At 39.5% G+C, this 20,767-nt stretch overlaps 1 protein-coding gene across 1 annotated transcript in view; it reads left to right on the top strand.

The window, feature by feature from the left end:
* Positions 1-20,528, top strand: part of LOC136884221 (GTP-binding protein 2) — a 48,281-nt gene extending 27,753 nt beyond the window's left edge. The window contains exons 5-9 of the mRNA XM_067156276.2: positions 2,853-3,176; positions 4,439-4,621; positions 10,827-10,938; positions 12,339-12,526; positions 20,265-20,528. Coding sequence (XP_067012377.1) covers positions 2,853-3,176; positions 4,439-4,621; positions 10,827-10,938; positions 12,339-12,526; positions 20,265-20,528 — 1,071 coding nt within the window. The remainder of the gene's footprint in view (positions 1-2,852; positions 3,177-4,438; positions 4,622-10,826; positions 10,939-12,338; positions 12,527-20,264) is intronic.
* Positions 20,529-20,767: the final 239 nt, after the last annotated feature.

Raw genomic sequence — 20,767 nt, 5'->3', positions numbered from 1 at the left:
CAGAAACAAGCTTGTTGGAGGTTGAGAATAAATACCTAATTTTTTTTGCATAATTAACACTCTTTTTTTGATAAAAAATACAGGCGAAAACTTCGGGTGCGTAAATTATTCGAGGAATTCCGTTATTAAAAAATTTACTTACAGTACATTTATATTTAAAAGATGCATCAAATATAATACACACGCAATTGGTTCAGCTCATTTGCGGTTAATCGTCATTTTGTGTAAAATTCTGGCATGAGATTTTTCTGAAAAGTCAAATAGGATACGTCAGGTAAGTTGGACACGTGGGTTTGAAGTACCGACACTGGAAAAATATTCTTCATGTTATGACCTGACAATACTATCTGAAGTGAAATAAACATTTACTAAAAAAGGAAAATAATGGCATACTGGCAAAAAGAAAGAAAACTGTCCAACATGAGAAGGGCTGGGCATCGAAGGAGGGACCCTTGTTATATTTCCCCAAATCGTTCGTATCCAATCTTGTACGAGTGACGTGTCCATCCACCCTTTTTCTTGGATACGAACGTGGGTCCCTCGCGGAAATGTTACTTTAGGCATTGTTTTTCATTGTAGAACAACATAAGGAGCAAGCTTTCTGCCATCACCTGTTATAGCAAGCATTGCAGTACATCGTTCTTTTTTGCTTCCGGTAGCGCATGCGATAACAGTCGATGTCCCTTTCTTATCGATTGTTCGACTTTGTGGCATACGAAAACTGATTGGCGTCTGACTTGTGGTTCCTATTTGGGAGAGCAAATATTCTTTCAATTTACGCTTCTCAATCACAAAGTGATGCAAATCAGTTACTTTTTGGTTGAAAACATTTGTCATTTTGTGGCATAATGTTGTTCTTCGTCGAAGAGAAAGTCCATTTCTCTTCATAAAATTAATCATCAAGCCTCGGCTAACCTTAAAATCCGAGACACTTGATTCGATGTGCAGCAGCTATTTCTCGTCCTTTAAAATACAGTATTTCCTGAGAAACGGCATATCCAACGCTGCGTAACAAAATCATATTTAAGCAGATCCTCCCCTACTTTTGGAAACTTGCCGCAAGACTTGTTGGTCGCTTGAAGTGCACTTCTCTGTTACTGCGGTACCGTATGTTGCATTCGGGTACTGAATACTAGCGGCCCAGTGCCCTATTCCCATATGTTTTGGCGTAACTGATCACCGCAGGTGTATGTGATGCAATATTACTTCAATTCTTGCTCGCTGTGGACTAACAAACAATTTTGAGGTCATAGAAAACACATGTCCCGTACCCAAAACACTCATAAAATACGTCTGTATGGTACCAGACTGGAATAGAACGTCACTAGTCACTTCTGCACTGATTCTCTCACTGAACTAGTGCAGCACGTTGCCCATTATTTGGAATTCCTGCTTTCGCAATAGGAAGGCTACTAACTGAGTAGTTGACATCTTTATTTCGAAAATATTGGGATGTGTAATTTATCCAAGGGTGTTAATTGTGCAGGAAAATACAGTAGATATAGAAAGAACTGGGATTATTGAGGAAAGAGCCCTTTTATTTGAAGACAGTTGGTATATGAAGATGTAGAAATTGTTTTTATTCACTAGTATTTCCATGTTTGTCCTTTCCCTTTTTGTTGCTCCCTTGTCCTGCACTGACCTGTCATTTTGTTTTCCTAATATTCGGGGCCCTTTATTACGGTTTCAGTATTATTTTGCATAAAAATATACATCGAGTGTTATTTCGTATAAAAATGAAACAGCTTTACAGCCCTCATGGTACAATATCTTGCACATTTCTACAAATATCGTTCATCTGAACTATTAAGGGAGCCTTGAAGCTGTCATTCTGTAGTTTTCAACAATAGTTACAGTTATTGTACTTGCAGTTAATTCTTAGGCCTGTCTGATGTAATAGAGAAACTGGTGTATTAGTCTACAGTCTATAAAATTATAGCTGCATTTAAAATATAAAATACAAGGTATTACATGCATTTCTTCATTAAAATAGAAAAAATTCTATATAAAATTTGTGAACTTAATGTTTCTGTCTGCTGCTTTGTTCATTTTTTGCTTTTAATAGGCTTAGCATTTACATGTCATGCCTTTTGCACTCAATCCGTACATTGCAGAACTTGGACATCAATATATTGTTTGCCTTTTTGCATCAAACACATAAAAGCCATCGTCTTCAAACTCCCATGCTCGCTGGAAGTATAGCACTATCGAGAGAGGGCTCTGCTATCGTTATCACAATTATGCAAATAGCACAGGCATATTAATATTAATACTTTTGTAGAATGTGATTTCTTGGGCAATTCGATGCATAAACTCATTTACCATTCCTCCTGGAAAACATTGAGTTCGCTCTTGTATGTTACGGGGTACACTGGGAGTGATACGAGTACCAATTATGGTGTCCAGTTAACCGAACATGTCAGGAGCTAGTTCGACTTTCAGTTCACAGTACCAGACTTCATGATTTCAGGGTGCTTTGCTAAATGTTACGTGAAGATTCAAAACTTTCTCGGAAAAATAAAATCATTGGAAAGATCAGAATTACACATTAAAATTTCAAATTAAAAAAAATAATAATAATAATAAAGTTTTGATACAGGAGGGCTTGAAACAGAGTCTTTCCTTTATGTTATAATATAACCATGTTTCGCTAATCCATCACTTGCAAAAACTGTCTCCCTACGTGTTATGTGTCTGTCTTCATGTTCCTATTTCTAGTCTCTTGGTCACTTATTTATTACTTTCCATTATTTATTTTGAGACATATTGTTGTTTAACCATGGCTATTGCTTTTATTTCATGATAGTTCAGAGTACATTGTGTGTAAGAGTTTTATATTTCTTTTGATCCAGGGCCAAGTGATCAACTACAGTGAACTAATGACAGCAGAGGAAATTTGTGAGAACTCTACCAAATTGATCACCTTCATCGATCTGGCAGGCCATCGGAAGTATCTGCGTACGACGGTACTGGGCCTGACTGGATATTCCCCTCACCACGTGATGCTGGTAGTGAGTGGTAGCGCTGGCATCATGGGAATGACTCACGAGCATCTAGCACTCGCCATGGCTCTGGACGTACCGTTCTTCATCACCGTCACCAAAACTGACCTGGCACCACCTGCAGAAACTCTCCTACGACTGGAGACCTTACTCAAATCAGCAGGTTGTCGGAAGGTATAGTTCACTGTTCCTCCTGTTATTTTTGCTACAGAATAACCACGACAACAACACCAATAATGATCTTGTATTATAATTGTGATCATCATCATAATGTATGACCTGAGCTGCTTCTTCTTCTTCTTCTTCCTCTTCTTCTTCTCAGTTCCGGGGATGGCTACAACAATGATTCTCATCCATTTTCGTTTATCTCTTACGTCCTCTTCCTGATCTTTTCCTGTAGGGGTACCTCGTTTACCATTTCCTGAACTCTCTCATTTCTTACTCTGTCCATTCTTGTTAAACCTACTCGACACCTTTGAAACTGTTTGTATTCTACTTTTACCCCCCCTCCTTCATCACCCACGTTTCTGATCCATATGTCAAAATTGGCACAAAATAAGTCTAGTAGATAGATAATTTCTTTACATCTCTGAGATGCATCCCTGTTCCATATCAGTCCTCTCACACTCCTAAAGAATCCATTTGCACACCTTCCTCTTCCATTGATATCCATCCTGTTTTCACCATTTTCTTCGACTCTTTTCAACTGCTCCCCTGCTAATGTCATGCCATTATACATTCGGTTCTTGTTTTGTGTCGTACCAGCACTTCACTCTTTTGGCATGAGAACTTCATTCCATTAGATGACACAAATTCCTTCCATACATTTAATTGAATCATGGAAATCAAAAACCTACTAACTGCAGTAAACCAGATTTTACAGGAGGAATAAAAAACTATTTTATGGCCACGTTTCTTATTAAATCATCTTGATATTTTAAAAATTGCAGTACTATTCTTAGTATAAGCAAATCATGAATATCAAAATAACGATAGTTGATAGGTTTTTATTTTAGCTGGTTTTTTATTTCCATACTGTCTTAACAAACTGCAAATATTTTTAACCACCTTTTAAGTATTTTTTTAAAAATGCTGATAATGAAGCATTTAATCACCATTTTCTGAGGTCCCCGTATATGTGAGATTGTTTAAAATACTTGTTCAGTCTTTTTCCTCACAAAAAAAGTCATCAGTTCTTCAGGACATTTTGTATTCGGGCCAGTACTATTTACTTCTACACTTGAGTAAATATGTATGTTAGAAGGTATATTAGAAGGTTCTACCAACCTCAGATGTTTAAAACCTGTTCTTAAGGAAGAGACTTGTTTTGTACAGTTGTGGTTTTGACGTTGCTGTGACAGTATTGATATAATTGACATTTCACATTTTAAATCCTTTATATTGGTTTATATATTCTGAATTGTATTTGATGTCAGGTTCCACTGGTCGTCCAGAATGAGGATGATGTCATAACAGCAGGTTCGAACCAGCTAGCGGCAAACATTGTTCCGATCTTTTGTGTCTCGAGTGTCACGGGAGAAGGAATGGAACTCTTGACTAAGTTCCTCCATGTGCTGCCACCCGGTGTGAGCATGAAGGAGAAAGAACGTTTGGAGCAGGTGTGTAGGAGTATATATACATATAATGAAACCTTGTTAGTAAGTTCCTCATTAAGACAGTTTTGTCGCTTAGTAGATAATAAATTAGTAGTCCCGATTCACGTTGTATTAAATCTATGTACAAATACGTACCTCGCTTATCGCATCACAAATGTTCGCTATTACTGCTTAGTATGATCACGTTTTTCGTAGCTCTGCAAATGTTCTTTGTTATCCCTTGTTAAAGGAACATGATTTCCAATACAGATAAGTGCCCTTGCCACAGGAGGCAAATTGGGGAAAGTTGTGCAAAAGCAGGAAAAGGCCTTGAATTCCTTAACTTTACAGCATAAATTACACCTTCAGGGAGCAAGCCGTTAGTGCCAGGAAAGTTCAATTTTGCTTGCCGGTTTTCATTGATATTGCTGGATAACCCAACAAGTCTGTTTGTGCTTGTATTTTGCATTCCATTCAGAAATTTGAAATTATTTCTCTGTTAAGTGATACACTGAAGGGTAGCAAATACCGTATTTACTCGCGTATTAGACCCCCCACCCCCACCCCTGCCTTTTCGAGACGAAGAAAATGAAAAAATAAATCTTGCATACAAGACCCTCCCCCAACGTAATTCATCAGAGAAGAACAACAATTCCGCTTTGAAGTGGTGCAAGCCTTACTGAAGCTCAGATGATATTGTATAAATTTGTGAATAGTTTCGTCCTTACGACCCACGCAATGAAAACACTCGTCAAAGTCATGCGGTACATCTGTGCTTTGTATTTAAGAAATGACCGCCTCTGTAGCGTAGGCCTACTGCAGCTCTGCTGGCATCACACAAATTGGTGAATAGATTAGTGTCCGACCCACGCATTGCAAGCACGTATCATTCATATATATGTGTCTGTGTTTTGTAGTTAACCCATGAGGGGTCAGGTTCGGTTGTTTCAGCCATTTCTGTTTATCTTAATCAATCCTTCCGCGAACACTGTTTATTATACGTCCTACTCCTCAATACCTTTCAATGGACTCAATCACACTTTTGTCACACCACTGTTATCACTCTCCACTCCTTCAGTGAGATTCAAGCTGGCTATCCGGTCGTTTCGTTCGCACACGACTCCTCACGTTACCTGTCTCCGTTCTATTCAACCATACCCGACTCACGGCGTAGACTTATTTATAATGCGGAAAGTGCACTGTTATCATTCATTTTGAGTAGAGGGAGAAGGAGCTAGATGTGTGTTAAATTAAATTAAACATCATTTTAAAAGTATTTTCCATAAACAGAACTTGAATTTTTATTTTCAATTTCATCAGCAAAAGGCAATCTCATTATTATAATTATTATGTTAAAAAGTGTTTGTCTGTGTTTATATAGTATTATCTTATATTATTGTAAAGCGTTTGGTGTTTTATTGATTTCCGGTCGAAACAACCGTACGCGACTCCTGACATTACACTCGGCATACGACCCCTCCCAGGTTAAGAATGTCTGCCAGCGTAATGGTTAGCACAATTAGCTGCCATTCTCGGGAGCCTGAACTCGATTTCCGGTACCGTATTGCCTGAGATTTACGAATGGCAGGAAGGTTGGTATGCGGTAAAAATGGTACATGCAACTCCCTTCCACTGGGGGCCTGTCTAAAAAAAGCTGCATCATCTCGGGATGAGGAAACAAGTTTATTTTACTTAAGAAATATTCATGCTTGTTGCTGTTAATATAGCAGGCGAGATCATTAACAAAGTAACCGTTTAATATCTCATAACTTGGGCCAATATAGGTTTTTTTTAGTGAAGTAGGTTTAAAACATGATGAAAAGAATCCAATCAACTATTGTTTTACTCATCAACGATTTTCGGAGACTCCAAACAAAACATACTATGCGTTAATAAGAAAATGGAGACAATGATCGTACGAAATTAAACATTATGATAATAAAACGCATTACCCCCACACCTGTAAATATCCATAAATGCAGTATATGATAATAAAACGCATTACCCCCACACCTGTAAATATCCATAAATGCGGTTAAACTTTCCTGTTATTTATTTTTAATCTTCCTGTCGTAGAACTTCTGGTACTTGATAGCATACTTAACGTAAATAATGCGATCTCTCTTATCTCGTATACAGTTGTTTAGGTAAATCCTGATGTGATAAATGTAGAAAACAAGCATAAAATATACTTAAAAATAAGGATTGGGCTTTCAGTAGCTGCAGTTATGCAAAGAATGCTTCCAGTCACTATGTATTACATTCGGAAGTACAACTCTTAACATAAGTCTACACTAGTTATTAGCTGGTGGTTTGGCACGCTTTCTGCAGTACGTCTATTCGGAAGGAGTGGCTTCTGCTACACATACACAAACTCTCCAGAGACCATTTGGGAATAGATTCTCACTGTTTGGACTCTATAGTCGGGAATGAAACTGTTTTTAAAAGTTTCGAAAAAAACAGGACTTCAATAGCTCTTGGTGCATGGCTGACGAGATGGCAGTGAAGAGGACGTTGTTTGGAATGACGACATGCCGGTAGTAGGGAACTGGGCGACACAAGACGATAATTCAAATGAAAGCAGTGATTAGATTTAGTCAATTTTACTGTGGCCTACTGCTCAACTGACAGACAAATGACTGTCCATTAAGTTCTTTTCTATCAATATTGCATAATACAATACCCTTATCCCTTTTCACTATGGGGTCGAGTATAAAGTGAGATGAATTTTCTTAGCGAGTTTTTACGATCGTATGCCCTTCCTGACGTCAACCTAATCAGAGGAATTAATGATATGAAACGAATGACCTGATATGACTAACTAAAATGACTATATTTACTTTATATGTAGGCCTAAAAGTCGTGTTCAGCATTTATTGTCTTTTTACATTTACAAATACTGCCTTCCGATGAAAATAGCCAGTATAATTCAAATACATTAATGAGTTTGTTAAAGAATAGTGTAGAATGAATATTGAATTTTTCACGACTGCATTGTAATCGAAACAGACTTTCAACGTATTAGGTCGTGTTACGTACATGTAGTACGTGTTGAAGTGATGTTAAGTACAGAACAAAAATGGCCAGCCGGACACCTCCCGGGAGGTTGTGGATTCGGATCCCACTGGTGTCCGGCTGGCCATTTTTGTTCTGTACTTAACATCACTTCAACACGTACTACATGTATATAACACGACCTAATACGTTGAAAGTCTGTTTCGAATAGTGTAGAATGTTTTACATGTATAATTTATAGCTCCTTATAGCCTAGAAGCGATATGTTCACTGCACAAAATTTGAGGTTATGGCATATTAGACCCCCGAAACTTATTTGGCTGTAAAAGTGGAAGAAAAGGGGTCTGTTACGCGAGTAAATACAGTATTTGTCGCATGGTAACCTACATACAGATTGGGAACATAATCATGTGAAGTTGACTATGGTGATGCTTATTCGTCTTGTGGTAGCCCAGTTATGGACATTGAAAAATTTGAGATCGCTTACTATAATGAATCATATGAAATTCATTTCATTTTGGTCCATATTGATGATTTATCACTATCAACAAGGATGAGAAGGTATACTTTGTCTCAAGGCAGCCACTGCATGAGAGGAAGCATTTCATAAAATAAATAAAACGAAGACAAAATTTAAATCCAGGTATTGGACTGGCATCCGAATCTTTCAGCGGCGGCACGTATGTCGAAACTCGCACTTTTGAGTTTCGACTCAAGTCGATCGAAGCAAATCGAGGTGTCGTCACATTCAAGATGGCGGTCAAAGTAATTCACTGGCCGACTTTAACCACCAAGTAATTCACGGTTGAAGCGTGTGACCAGAAAACAATGTTTAATAACCTACTATTGGCGCGGCCACCAAATTAGGCGGGTGAGGAAAACTGTGCTGTCGTCAGATATGGGAACGGCGATGCGATAGATGGTCGAGAGTCGCTTACCTTCGAGCGTGGATTGGCAACGCTGATCGTGCAGTGCTGTCTAGTTGAAGCCGATCCGCTCCAAGCCACCTTACCCGAGTCATTCCCTGTCATGCGGCTGTTGAGCTCGCACCGTAAGTGCAGTTAAAGATGGATAGTGAATGTGTTCAGCCTGGTGTTTCTTCGGGTCTATTATCTTAAGAGGACGAAGTAAGTGCGAGAAACGAACAAGAAACTCCTCTGAAGCGTCGTCGGTTGGAAGGGCTTAAGAAGAAGGATTTAGGCAGCCTGACAAAATCCGTAATTGTGAATGTATTGCAATACGTGCAGGAGTTGGCCGACTCAAATATTTTGCAGACTGTGAGCTTCAAGAAAAGCCAAGAATTGACTGCAACAATGTGTAATGTTAGCTTTCGTTCGGTCCAGAGATATGTTCATGAAGCGAAATATTCACCCAACCATAAAATACTTTCATCTCCAAGGAAAACTTGATAAATTAGCTCCCTCTTGGGGCCATGAGGTAGTAAGGTTGCCACCCTACCACTGCCAATACAACCCAATTGAAATAATTTGGGCTCAAGTCAAGATAGAAGTGGCCGAGAGGAACAAGACATTCAAAATAAAGGACGTACGAAAACTCACGTCAGAAGCCATCGTCCGTGTGACTGCTGCAGACTGGGAAAAGTGCTTCATACGCGCGGAAAATCCTCAAGCAGACGATTGGGCCAAGGAAATAATAAGGGACGAAACAATTGAGTCATTTATCATCAGTGTAAATGACGACTTGACAGATAGTGGGATGAGTGATGATAGTGACTAAGAAATCTTAAGACTGCCTTTTAGCTAGAAACCGATTTTTAATTCATTGTAAATTAATGTAAACCTATTCTTTACAGTAGTTCTTTTTCTGTATTACTCAGTCCAATATACATTATTCAAATATTCAAAGTTATAATGTAATAAAACCGATTCAGATTAATATGTAATCCGAAAGTATTTACGGCATCCTGCAGCCTGTGATGGCGCTCGCGCCCCGAACTGTCTCAGCTAGTGTCATTTACATGATGGCTTTCCGGGCTCTTTTCCAGGAAAACTACAAGATGCACGGAAATATGTTTCAGATAAAAAATGTAAGTCAGGCGATTTTTTACATTTTTTCCGCAGACAAAATTTTATTGCCTGAAGAAATAAAAACATGGCCTCTTACTGAAATTTTCAATACATGATTCTAGGGATTTAAATTTACTCGTTCAGGCTTTTATTTTTAATAATTATTTGAAGTGGTTTATGTGGAAAATAGTTATACCACTGAAATCAGCAGTCTTTTCTGAAGCTTGTAGTATAATTTGTTTTGAAACATTGTATTAAGTAACATCAAGCGCTTGAGAGAGAACAACCTGCCTCACGCTCCAAAATTATGTGCTCAGTTAGACATTTCTTTGCCAGTTGCTACATAACCTTGGCAACAGCGTAATTTCTCTGACCTGCCTAATTTGGTGGCCGCGACAATAGTCTGAAATAAAAGGCTTCAGCTAACATTTGTTTTAGAAAGAGTGTGATCTGCAATAATATACGTTGATACTTTCATGGGCCCGAGTGCAAATGTTTTCATATTTGTTGTATGGTGTTTTACACACCTTTTTTAATACACTGTTAGTATTTAATAAGCTCCAGTGCCAGAGTGGAAATGTTTTCATATTTTTTGTGTGGTTTTTTACTCACCTTCTAATACACTGTTATTATTTAATAAGCCCCAGGGGAAAAGTCTTTTGTATTTGTTCTCTTGTCTTTTTCACTCCTTTTAATTCTTTCATCTCATCTTTAGAAACAGTAGATAGCCTATATCTTTCACTTTATCCATACATACACGACATAAAATGCACTTATATAAAAAAAATCAAGTGTTTCCGTATCGCTGTTGGACAGTTTTTATTCATGTATTCAGTAGTTCGTTTTTGCGCTTCACGCGTTGTTTCCTTATCCTCTGCTAAAACATCATAATGAGGTTTTACTGTATGTGTTAATTATGTCCCCAACAATCCTAAAAGTGTTATTTGTGGAAAATATAATGCCTGACTCATTTAGTTAGTTAGTGAAAGTAATTGTAATTTTTTTTTTCTTCACTGTTCTGTTTTGAAAGGCATTTTCTTTTAACCATGTCTGAGTTCAATGCATCATACTTGTTTATGTGATAAGAACGTAGAAGTTCCCATTACCTCGGTGAAAAATGAAAGTTGTGTTTATTCTTGCTGTGTTTCTGCTGAATTCTCATACTTGTCCCATTTCTTTTTTATTAGGAGCTGTGCGAGTTTCAAATTGATGAGACCTTCAGAGTTCCTGAAGTGGGGACGGTGGTTGGTGGCCTTCTGACGAAAGGTGTAATTACAGAAGGAGCAAAATTGGTCATTGGTGAGTCTTATGAATTGCAGCCTATATATATAAATCAATACAAAGACTTTCCCTTTGTTTTATTCTTGTCATCTTGTGTAGAATCTAGTTTGATACAGAAAGATGGAATATGAAAAGGAACACATAATAAGGATAAATACCGTGAAACCTCATTAGTGTGTTCCTCATTAACATCTTTTTCTTCTTAGCATGCCATAAATTCAAAGTCCCAATTCTCATCATATTAAATCTATATAAAAATACCTCACATATCGCGGCATGAATTTTCGCTATTACCGCTTAGTAGGATCACATTTTTCCTAGCTCTGGAAATGTTCTTTCTCATCCCTTGTGAAAGGAACGTGATTTCCAACTCGGCTAAGAAAGAGCCCTCGCTACAGTTGCATGATAACGGGAAAAGACCTTGAATTCCCGATCTTCACAGGATGAGTTGCAACTTCGGGGAGCAGGCCATTAGCCTCAGGAATGTTCAATTTTGCTTGCTGGTTAGCAGTGATATTGCTGAATAACACAGTGAGCCTGTTTGTGCTTATATTTTGCATTCCACTCAGAAATTAGAAATTTATTTTGTGTTGAGTGGTACAGTGAAGGGTACAATGGTACACTGTCGCCTGATAGCCTACATCTGGATTAGGAACGTAATCGTGTGAAGTTGACTAGTGTGGTGCACATTTGTCTTGTGACGGCCTAGTTATGGATTCAGAAAAAGTCGTGAAATTCCTTCCTAATGAAGACAAGATAAAAATCTATCAGAAAGTGGACTGGCACCCACATCTTTAAGGGTGTAGAGGTGGCATGAATGTTGAAGCTCGCACCTTTCAAGTTTCGACTCGATCACTCAAGTTGGTCTAATATAAGTTTTGTCAATTCAAAATGGCGCGCAAAGTTGCAGTCGCTCGTGGTCGAGGTCGAGTGTAACCTCCAATTCATTGTCTAAGAGTGTGACCAGAAAATAATGTTTAATAACCCACTGGTCTGAAATAAAATCTTCTACTACCATTTGTTTTAGAAAGAGTGTGATCTGCAATAATACTTTGATGTTTTTATGGGCCCCCGTGCAAATGTTTTCATATTTGTAGTCTGGATGGGGACTTCATTCATTGCATTCCTGACTCGGTCGAATGACTGGAAACAGGCTGTGGATTTTAATTTCATTTGCCAATACTCTGAATCATGTTGATCCATTATGTTGGCATCTCTGCACAGTAGATACAAGAGGCAGGCAGATGATTGGGAAATGTGATATTTAAGTCTCCCATAGATATACCAGTAGTCTTAACCACTTGAAAATACTGTTTATCATGCTGGAAAACTTCTGTCAAGGAGACCTTTTAAAATTTTGTGGCAACATTTTCATTAAGAGATCATTTTTAAGATTCTTTCACTTTTCTGTATTGCAGGACCAATGAATGACGGCCAGTTCCTGCCAGTTGTAGTACAGTCTATCCACCGGAACAAAGCTCCATGTCGAATGGTTCGCGCCAGTCAGAGTGCGTCACTTGGGCTGAGCCATTCCGTGCCAGGCTTGCGTAATGGCATGGTACTTCTTAGCCCCGAATCCAAACCCTCCGGCTGTCTCTTCTTTCAGGTAAGTTATTTAAGTGATCAACTTTTATGACTATTTTTCAACTGAGATCCTTGACTGAATCCTATTGGGCCTCAGAATGGCATCATCACACATTCACCTTTATTAAATTTGGCCAGACTCATGAGCAAATGAGCCAAAATCTTGAAATATTGAGGTATTATATGCACCTTTTGGTTGATAAAAATGGTGACATTCTGTTTTGTCAAATGAGTGTGAGAAAGAGTCTACTTGAAGACAAATAATTTTTTAAATTGATATTAAGAAATGCCTTTGCTGGCAGGACCTAGTGTTTACAGTGCACTATGTTTTCAGGTATGGGCTAGAGTAATTTTGTTACTTTCATTGATCTGTCTCTGTCTTATACTTGGCTTTGACAATATGAAAGTGACTGAGGTATGAGCGATGCTAGTAATGCCATTCCTTCTGCAGCCAGTCCGTGCTATGAATGGTGTGAAAATGTTGCTCATAGGGTCGGTTGGTGCATGCATTTCAGTGGGCTTGGTAGACTGATATGTAATAGCAACTTCTGGCTCGGTGAGGAAAGCAACGGGAAACTACATCACTCCTCATTTCCCTACTATGCCTCTTCAGTGATGCCTAGGCCATCTATGGCAGCTGATGGTGGAGCTGTTGAGGATCCCACCAGCCTTAGGGCTGAAGACTGAACATACACATACATTAAGAAATGTTGAAGAAAACATATTGCATCTTCTTCTATACTGGGGGTATCTGTGATGATGTTAAAATATTTCAGGGATGATGTAGGACGAATCAAATTGAGATAAGGAACCGTATTCTGGAAACGATCTAGTCAGAAGCTAAGCAAAATTCTACTAATTTAAATACGTTTAGCAGCACAAGTTTCACAGCTGCTCCATTTACGACAAATGTTCTAAATGGCATCCCTCTGCATCAACGCAGGCATTGCATCGTCGCACAAAGGCTTGTCATACCCTTTTGAATATCCCTGGTGTTTGAACAGCGTCGCAGACAGCGAGAAGTTTTGCCAAGACTGAGGTTGGTGACTTTTAATTAAGGGAGTTTAAAAGTGAGAGATAACCCCATGTCGTTGGCTTCCAGCACATTAAAGAACTACTGTGAGACGAAATTCCGACACTCCAGCGTCTGTTACAAACGGATGGATGTTAAAGAATTTGGATTATTAATAACGTTTGACTCAGGCGTTTCCGGACTACGGTTCCTTATCTCATATTGATCAATTTGCCGTCATCCATCATCCTTGAAAGTTTATAACATCATCATGGTTACACCTTGTATAAACTCAGCGAAGATACGATAGAGTCAAACGCTAAGCAAAATTCTACTCATTAAAGTACGTTTACCTGCTTAAGTTTCACAGGCTGCTCCATTTACAACAGATGTTCTAAATGGCGTCCCTCTGCTTCAACGCAGGCATAGCATTGTCATTGTGGGAAGAGGGAGCATTAGAAAATGAGACAAAGAAACATGAAAAAATAAAACTACAAGGACAATTTCCACATCTTCATACACTTCTCTTTGCACTTTCTTCACCAGTCCCAGTTCTTCTACATCCTGCTGGGCTGAGTAGTTTGGACAGTAGAGCGCTGGCCTTCTGAACTGAAGTTGGCAGGTTTCAGTCTTACATCGGTAGCTTTATTGGCACCTAAAAGAACTTCCCTGGCTTAAAATCCTGGCACCTCGATGTGTCTGGAAAACTTAAAATGTACCGTATTTCTCTGAATCCAAGATGGTTTTTTCTCAGAATCGGGGGTCATCTTGCATACCAACCTAGCAATAATGAACACCACTGGTAGCTACCATCGTGACCACGCTGCTTACCTTCACTGCCTACGCGCACCTTCAGTGTCCATGTCTTTATTAGGCCTATAGGCTACATCACTAGCCGCGGCAACTGGTTTTATAGAGCCTCTGCGTAACATCACTGGTTCTTGGGAAATAGTGAAGAGGCGGGAGGCAGGCTCGCAGGGCGGACGACCAGGCAAGCAACAATCCTCTGAATAGATTAAAAAGAAGTCTCTGTAATAGCCTGTACAAAAACTTTTCTCAAATCTGCAGAATGTTATCAAAACATGCGAGCCTTCTAATTCTTAGAAAGGCAATGGCTACTCAGTGGCAGAGTTATAATGCATCTGCTGTACCTGACAATAAACAGATTTACAAACAGCAGGAATATTTTTTTGATGGATTGTTGTATTGTAAAGACACGTGGAACAGGTATTGCCGGCGAATTTTCAACGGGTTCTTATCGATATTATGATGCCAGTTTTAAGTTAATGGTTATTAAACATGTGCAAATGAAGAATTATTGTGTAGCCGCAAGAAAATTCGGCATAACTAAAACCAATGTTCCCCATTAGCGTTGTTAGGGTCAATTTTATGTTTTTAGCGTATACGTTCGTGAAAATTGATAATAGATTGATAATAGATGAGATAATACAAAATGCAAAAAATCCAAGTTATAAGTCTGTGTATGCCTAGAAGCCAAAGCACTGAGCCCAAGGTCACACGCAAATGAAAACACCAGCCAAGTCTTTCACAGCACATATACAGTACTCGCAAGTATAGCAATCAAAATAAATTCCAAGGTGTCTGCAGAATAGCGCAGAGATTATTTTCTGGACTTTTATCCAGGAGGTATACCGTGGTAAGTGCATAAAAGAAAAAGGGGAGGGGAAGCAGGGATAGCAAAAATAGCCCAAACACCAAGATTTCAATCACAAGATGTATTACAAGACCACCAGAAGGAAAGATTTTTACAATCAAGAACACCTGTGATAAATATGAAACAAAAATAACAGTAATTACAACGTTTAGGTGCGTAAGCAAGAATTGGAAAGTTTACATGGAACTCCACAAGGGAAAGTAGATTTTGAGATTGTAACAAGAATTCTCTAAATTATGTTGGCAATAGAAAAAGAATTTAAAAGGACAATGATCAGACTATGAGTAGACCTAATTATAACCCTATTAACAAGACATAATATGTACATCTGGGGAAACACATTATGGAATGACTGGAAATAGGATATGTTATGGACAATACCAAAGGGATCTAACAACAACATTTTTACATTAAAAGAGAAAAAGCACCATAATTATACATGATGTGAGAAAAAGTTAACAAAGAGTATAGGCCACTATTACAATTAAGAACGACGTAAAATTTGTGAAAATAGAAAGGAAGTCAACGGAACAGAAAAAAAAATACGCAAGGAGGGGGAAAAGAATGCAGGATTAAAGGGAATGGCGAGGGTGAGAGAGAGTAAAAGACCAGGCTGCTGTGTCTATTTCTGTATTAATAAAATCACGCACACACAGGGCGTACACAAAGTTCTGTGTCAGTGGTAGAGTTCGCTGAAGCACAAGTCCTTTTGCACAAGATCCTCACCAAGTCTGAAGAAATTGTTTAACAAGCGACATGAAGTGCCCAGAATGGGCAAAGTTCAAAAAAAATATATATGCTAAGGCCTGAAGGGCTAAGGAGTGAAGAAAATCAAAAGTATTGAGATATCATAAATTACAAGTCTGCTCACCCTGCACAAAGATGATATGGTGTGACGTAGAATATAATGTTAAAAATCGCCACGGGCCAGCCGTGCGAAAGAGTTCCTGCTCCCACTGCTTTACATGCACAATGAATACCTGACCGCCAATGGAAAGGCAGCAGTGAGTTATATAACGGAACGAAACGTAATCTGGAATATACGAAAAACAGGTGACGTAATCAAGAGCTGGGGAGGAAGGCGCGACAGCACGCAGTCGCTGGTAAGTCGGGTGAGCAGACGGAGCACAGTTTGTCCAGTAGGAATGTTTACGGCAGCACGACGGCGAAGTATGCAGAAGGTAAGATGAACGTAGTAGCCGAGATTTAGGGAGCACATAACATACTCCCACCACCCAGAAGAATCCGAAGGCGAGACGTAGATGGAGAAGAAATGTGACGAAGGTCCCACGATGTTCCGGAGAGGCGTCATCTCAGGAACACGCAGAAGGATGCAGTTGATAACACCAGATACGGAAACAGAGGAAAACATATAAGCAGCATGAAGAAAAAGAAGAAAAAAAGAGAGAAAAAAAAAGGAGGGGGGGGGGGGTAAGAGGATAAATGGAAAGAAGAGAAAGAGAGGGGAAAAGGGTGAGAAGAGGGAACGAACTGGAGTTGAATCAGTAAGGTCAATATGTGCAGAGAAATTTTTGACAGTACCCAAAGTTGGGGTGATGACGTCAGAGAATTCAGTAAGCAAAGCTTGGATGTGACCGGAATGAACTGAAGCAATATTGGAAGAAGTAGAATGTAAAGAATGGGGGTAATCGAGAGTATCCACCAATGGGACTGATTTGGAAGAAAAATGAAAAAAAAAAAAAAACCCTAGAATGCGAAGAATCAAGAACAAGACCAGTATGAGAAGAAAAGTCCTAACCTAAAATAATAGAAGATGATAAATCTTTTACAACAAGAAAAGTGAAAGGCCAAGAGAAATATTGCATTTTGATATTCAAAGAGATCGTACCAAGAACATGCAAGGGTTGATTCGAAGCAGAAAGACATTGAGTAGAGGATGGAAGATAATGCAGTTGGGGAGAAATTGACTTTAAAGATTCAAAAAACTGGAAACTAATAAGAGAAACTGCAGCTCCTGAATCAAGTAAAGCAACAGAGGGTAAATTGTTTACAGTTACAAGAACGTGGGAGGTGCGAGGTAAAAATGAGGCACAGTCAGTGGAAAATTTGGAAGCATGTATTGAGGAGTAAGGTTGAGATACCTGACAAACGGAAGACAGGTTTTCCCCAAGTAAACGTCTACTGCCTAACGATGTGGGTGAAAGGCGTTTCCCGAAGGCTGAGTGTTACAATATTTTGCAATGCGGCCAGGTTCTTTGCAACAAAAACAAACCACAGGGGCACGAACAGTAGGAACGGAAGCGAGAGGCAATGATGGAGGTAACGAAGTAGAATGAATTACTGGTGGTGGAACAGAAGCATAATAAGAATGATCACCTAAAGAATTAATGGCATGTTGATGAGCTAGATTATATACCTGAAAAAGGAAAATGGGAGGATTAAGTACATTAAATAGCTGACGGAATGACGGAGTGGCATAGAATTGTACAATGGAAATTAATTCCGAAGTATTATAAGCAATGTTCAGAATATCACTATAGGTGATGATTGAATGTGCTGGTTCAGTAGGCAATTGATGACGTCGAATGAACTCGGTACTCAGCTTATATACCAAGGGGTAAAAAATAATTATGTATGGCATGCCTTAATTCATACCAATTATAAAATTGGACATATTATCTAACCAAAAGGTTGAAAAAAAAACCCGTAGTCTTAGCGGATAAGAGGCCAATTAATTGCGGAAACTGATGAGCCCAACGTAGCACACAGGGGCAAAACGCTGACAACCAGGAATGAGTTAGCTGGAAAATTTATATAATGTCCAATAACGGACCAACTACTCATCATGAGGGCAAAACAAATCTGTGAGCCATCAAAAAGCCAGGAGAAGATGGACACACTCAAAGTCATGTTCAAGGGTAATGGTTACAACGAAGTACAGATTCATAGAGCCATGCATCTCAGAGGGATGACTAAGGAAGAACAAAGACCAACATGAGAAAGTGGGGTTTTGTCTGTGACTCATGTGAATGTGGTGAAGAACAGACAATGAGCCATCTCCTTGTTTGTAACTTGTGTCCAACTACTTGCTCACTCCAGAATGTGATGGACGCTACCAAGGAAGCATGTAAATTAGCTGCTTACTGGTCACACCATATTTAATTAGTTTTGTATTTATGGAGAGCTTAAATCACATCGTCGTTACCTGCCATCATCAGAAATGATTAATGACTATAGTACCAGATTTGTTATTGTCCTGTTATTATTATTGTAAGTATAATGTATGTTTCTGACACGATTAAATAAATAAATAAGCAGTCCATTATGCAGTATTTGATCCGTGGAATATGTAGAATTTGATTAAGATCTATATGTACCAACAAGATATCAGTAAAATGAAAAACTGTGAATTTCTTACCAAGGCACCGAGCGAGTTGGCCACGCGGTTAGGTGTACGCAGCTGTGAGCTTGCATTCGGGAGATAGTGGGTTCGAACCCCACTATTTGGCAGCCCTGGAGATAGTTTTCCCTGTTTTCACATTTTCGCACCAGGCAAATGCTGGGGCTGTACCTTAGTTAAGGCCAGGGCCGCTTCCTTTCTACTAGTCCTTTCCTATCCCATCGTCGCCGTAAGACCTCTCCGTGTCGGTGCGACATAAAGCCAGTTTTAGAAATTCTTAACTAGGCTGGACCTCAGGGTTTTTCAGAAGGAAATTGCTGTGTTGGGATATACTTAAAATTGGAAAATTATGAAGACTTCTCTCTTGATACTGGCTCCTCTGAACTAAATTTTTCTTTTATGTTTTAATACAGTTGCCTGTCAGTTACCACCTAAGTCTGTACATGGAATCTGTGAAGTATGGTTGCACATAACATCACTCGGGATAGGGTGGAGCCTAACATTGTATGCACCCTTTACTTTCTCTCAGCTAATCTCAAGAAGGAAGCAGGCAAGTGAAGATTGCTCTGAGGGTCCCACATACTGTTCGTGAGAAATGTAGATCTGCAGGACACAACCTTGGTGTGATGCAACTTCACTAAGACTACCATTATTTAAAAATATTAGTATGTGTTTCTTAATTTTCAGTACGAAACATGTTTTATTTTTGCATTTTGACTTGTTCTCTGTCCGCCTCTGTGATGTAGTGGTTAGTGTGATTAGCTGCCACCACTAGAGGCCCGGGTTCGATTCCTAGCTCTGCCACAAATTTTGAAATGAAAAGTAGTACGAGGGCTGGAACTGGGTCCACTCAGCCTCAGGAGGACACCTGAGTATTGGGGGGGGGGCTTTGATTCCCACCTCAGCCATTATCAAAGTGGTTTTCCGTGGTTTCTGCACTTCTCCAGGCATATGCCAAGATGGTGCCTAACTTAAGGCCAAGGCCGCTTCCTTCCCTCTTCCTTGTTTATCCCTTCTGATCTTCCCATCCGCCCACAAGGCCCCTGTTCAGCATAGCAGGTGAGGCCGCCTGGGTGAGGTACTGGTCCTCCTCTCCAGCTGTATTCCCGACCCAAAGTCTCACACTCCGACACTGCCCTTGAAGTGGTAGAGGTAGGATCCGTTGCTGAGTCCGAGGGAAAACCAACCCTGGAAGGCAAACAGATTAAGAAAGAAAGAAAGAAAGAAAGAAAGACTTGTTCTCTACTTTAAGACCGACAGCCAACTGGATAGCATCAACGTATTATATACCCTCTCCCACTGTATTCCTTTTGTGTTGAGTACTCCTTGGACCAGCCATCTATACCACTATCTCTACAGAAGGGTTGTCTGGCTCCATAGCTAAATGGTTAGCGTGCTGGCCTTTGGTCACAGGGGTCCCGGGTTCGATTCCCGGCATGGTCGGGAATTTTAACCAGCATTGGTTAATTTCACTGGCACTGGGGCTGGGTGTATGTGTCGTCTTCATCATCATTTCATCCTCATCACGACGCGCAGGTCACCTACGGGTGTCAAATCGAAAGACCTGCACCTGGCGAGCCGAACATGTCCTCGGACACTCCCGGCACTAAAAGCCATACGCCATTTCATTTTTACAGAAGAGTTGTTTTCTCACTATTACTTTATTGATATCTGAATATAAATCTTCCACTTCATTAATTTTTTTGTTTCAGGCTGCTGTATGTGTCCTATTCCACGCAACAACAATCTACACAGGTTTCCAAACCACAGTTCATATCGGCAACATCCGTCAGACCGCCGTGATAGAGGGAATCATGGCTCGAGGGGGCATCCATACCAACGACCGTGCTTCAGTCCTCTTCCGCTTTCTGCGGCATCCAGAGTACGTCAGAGTAGGTATGAGGCTTCTGTTCCGAGAGGGAAGAACGAAGGGCATTGGTAAGATCACACAGGTATTTCCCATTCAACAGAAATAAAGAAAAAGGGTGTTAGACAAGATGGAGTCCTTACAAATACTGGTGTGTGATTAGTGATCACTCAAGATGGAAGAAGAGGAAGAAGTAAATTCTTCAAGATGCTTGATTTTAACCAAACTCTCAATTGTGATAGCCATTCTATAGAACTAGTATTTTCTCAATTTATCTCTCTTGAAACAAATCTTTGCTTCAAGCTGTTTGCTGTTAGCTAATTTTAGTTGAGGCACAGATTTTTAGTT

This window comes from Anabrus simplex, chromosome 12, assembly GCF_040414725.1.
Source record: "Anabrus simplex isolate iqAnaSimp1 chromosome 12, ASM4041472v1, whole genome shotgun sequence".
Lineage (NCBI taxonomy): Eukaryota > Metazoa > Arthropoda > Insecta > Orthoptera > Tettigoniidae > Anabrus > Anabrus simplex.
Note: the sequence above shows the minus strand (reverse complement) of the source record. Positions and strands in the feature narration are given on the sequence as shown.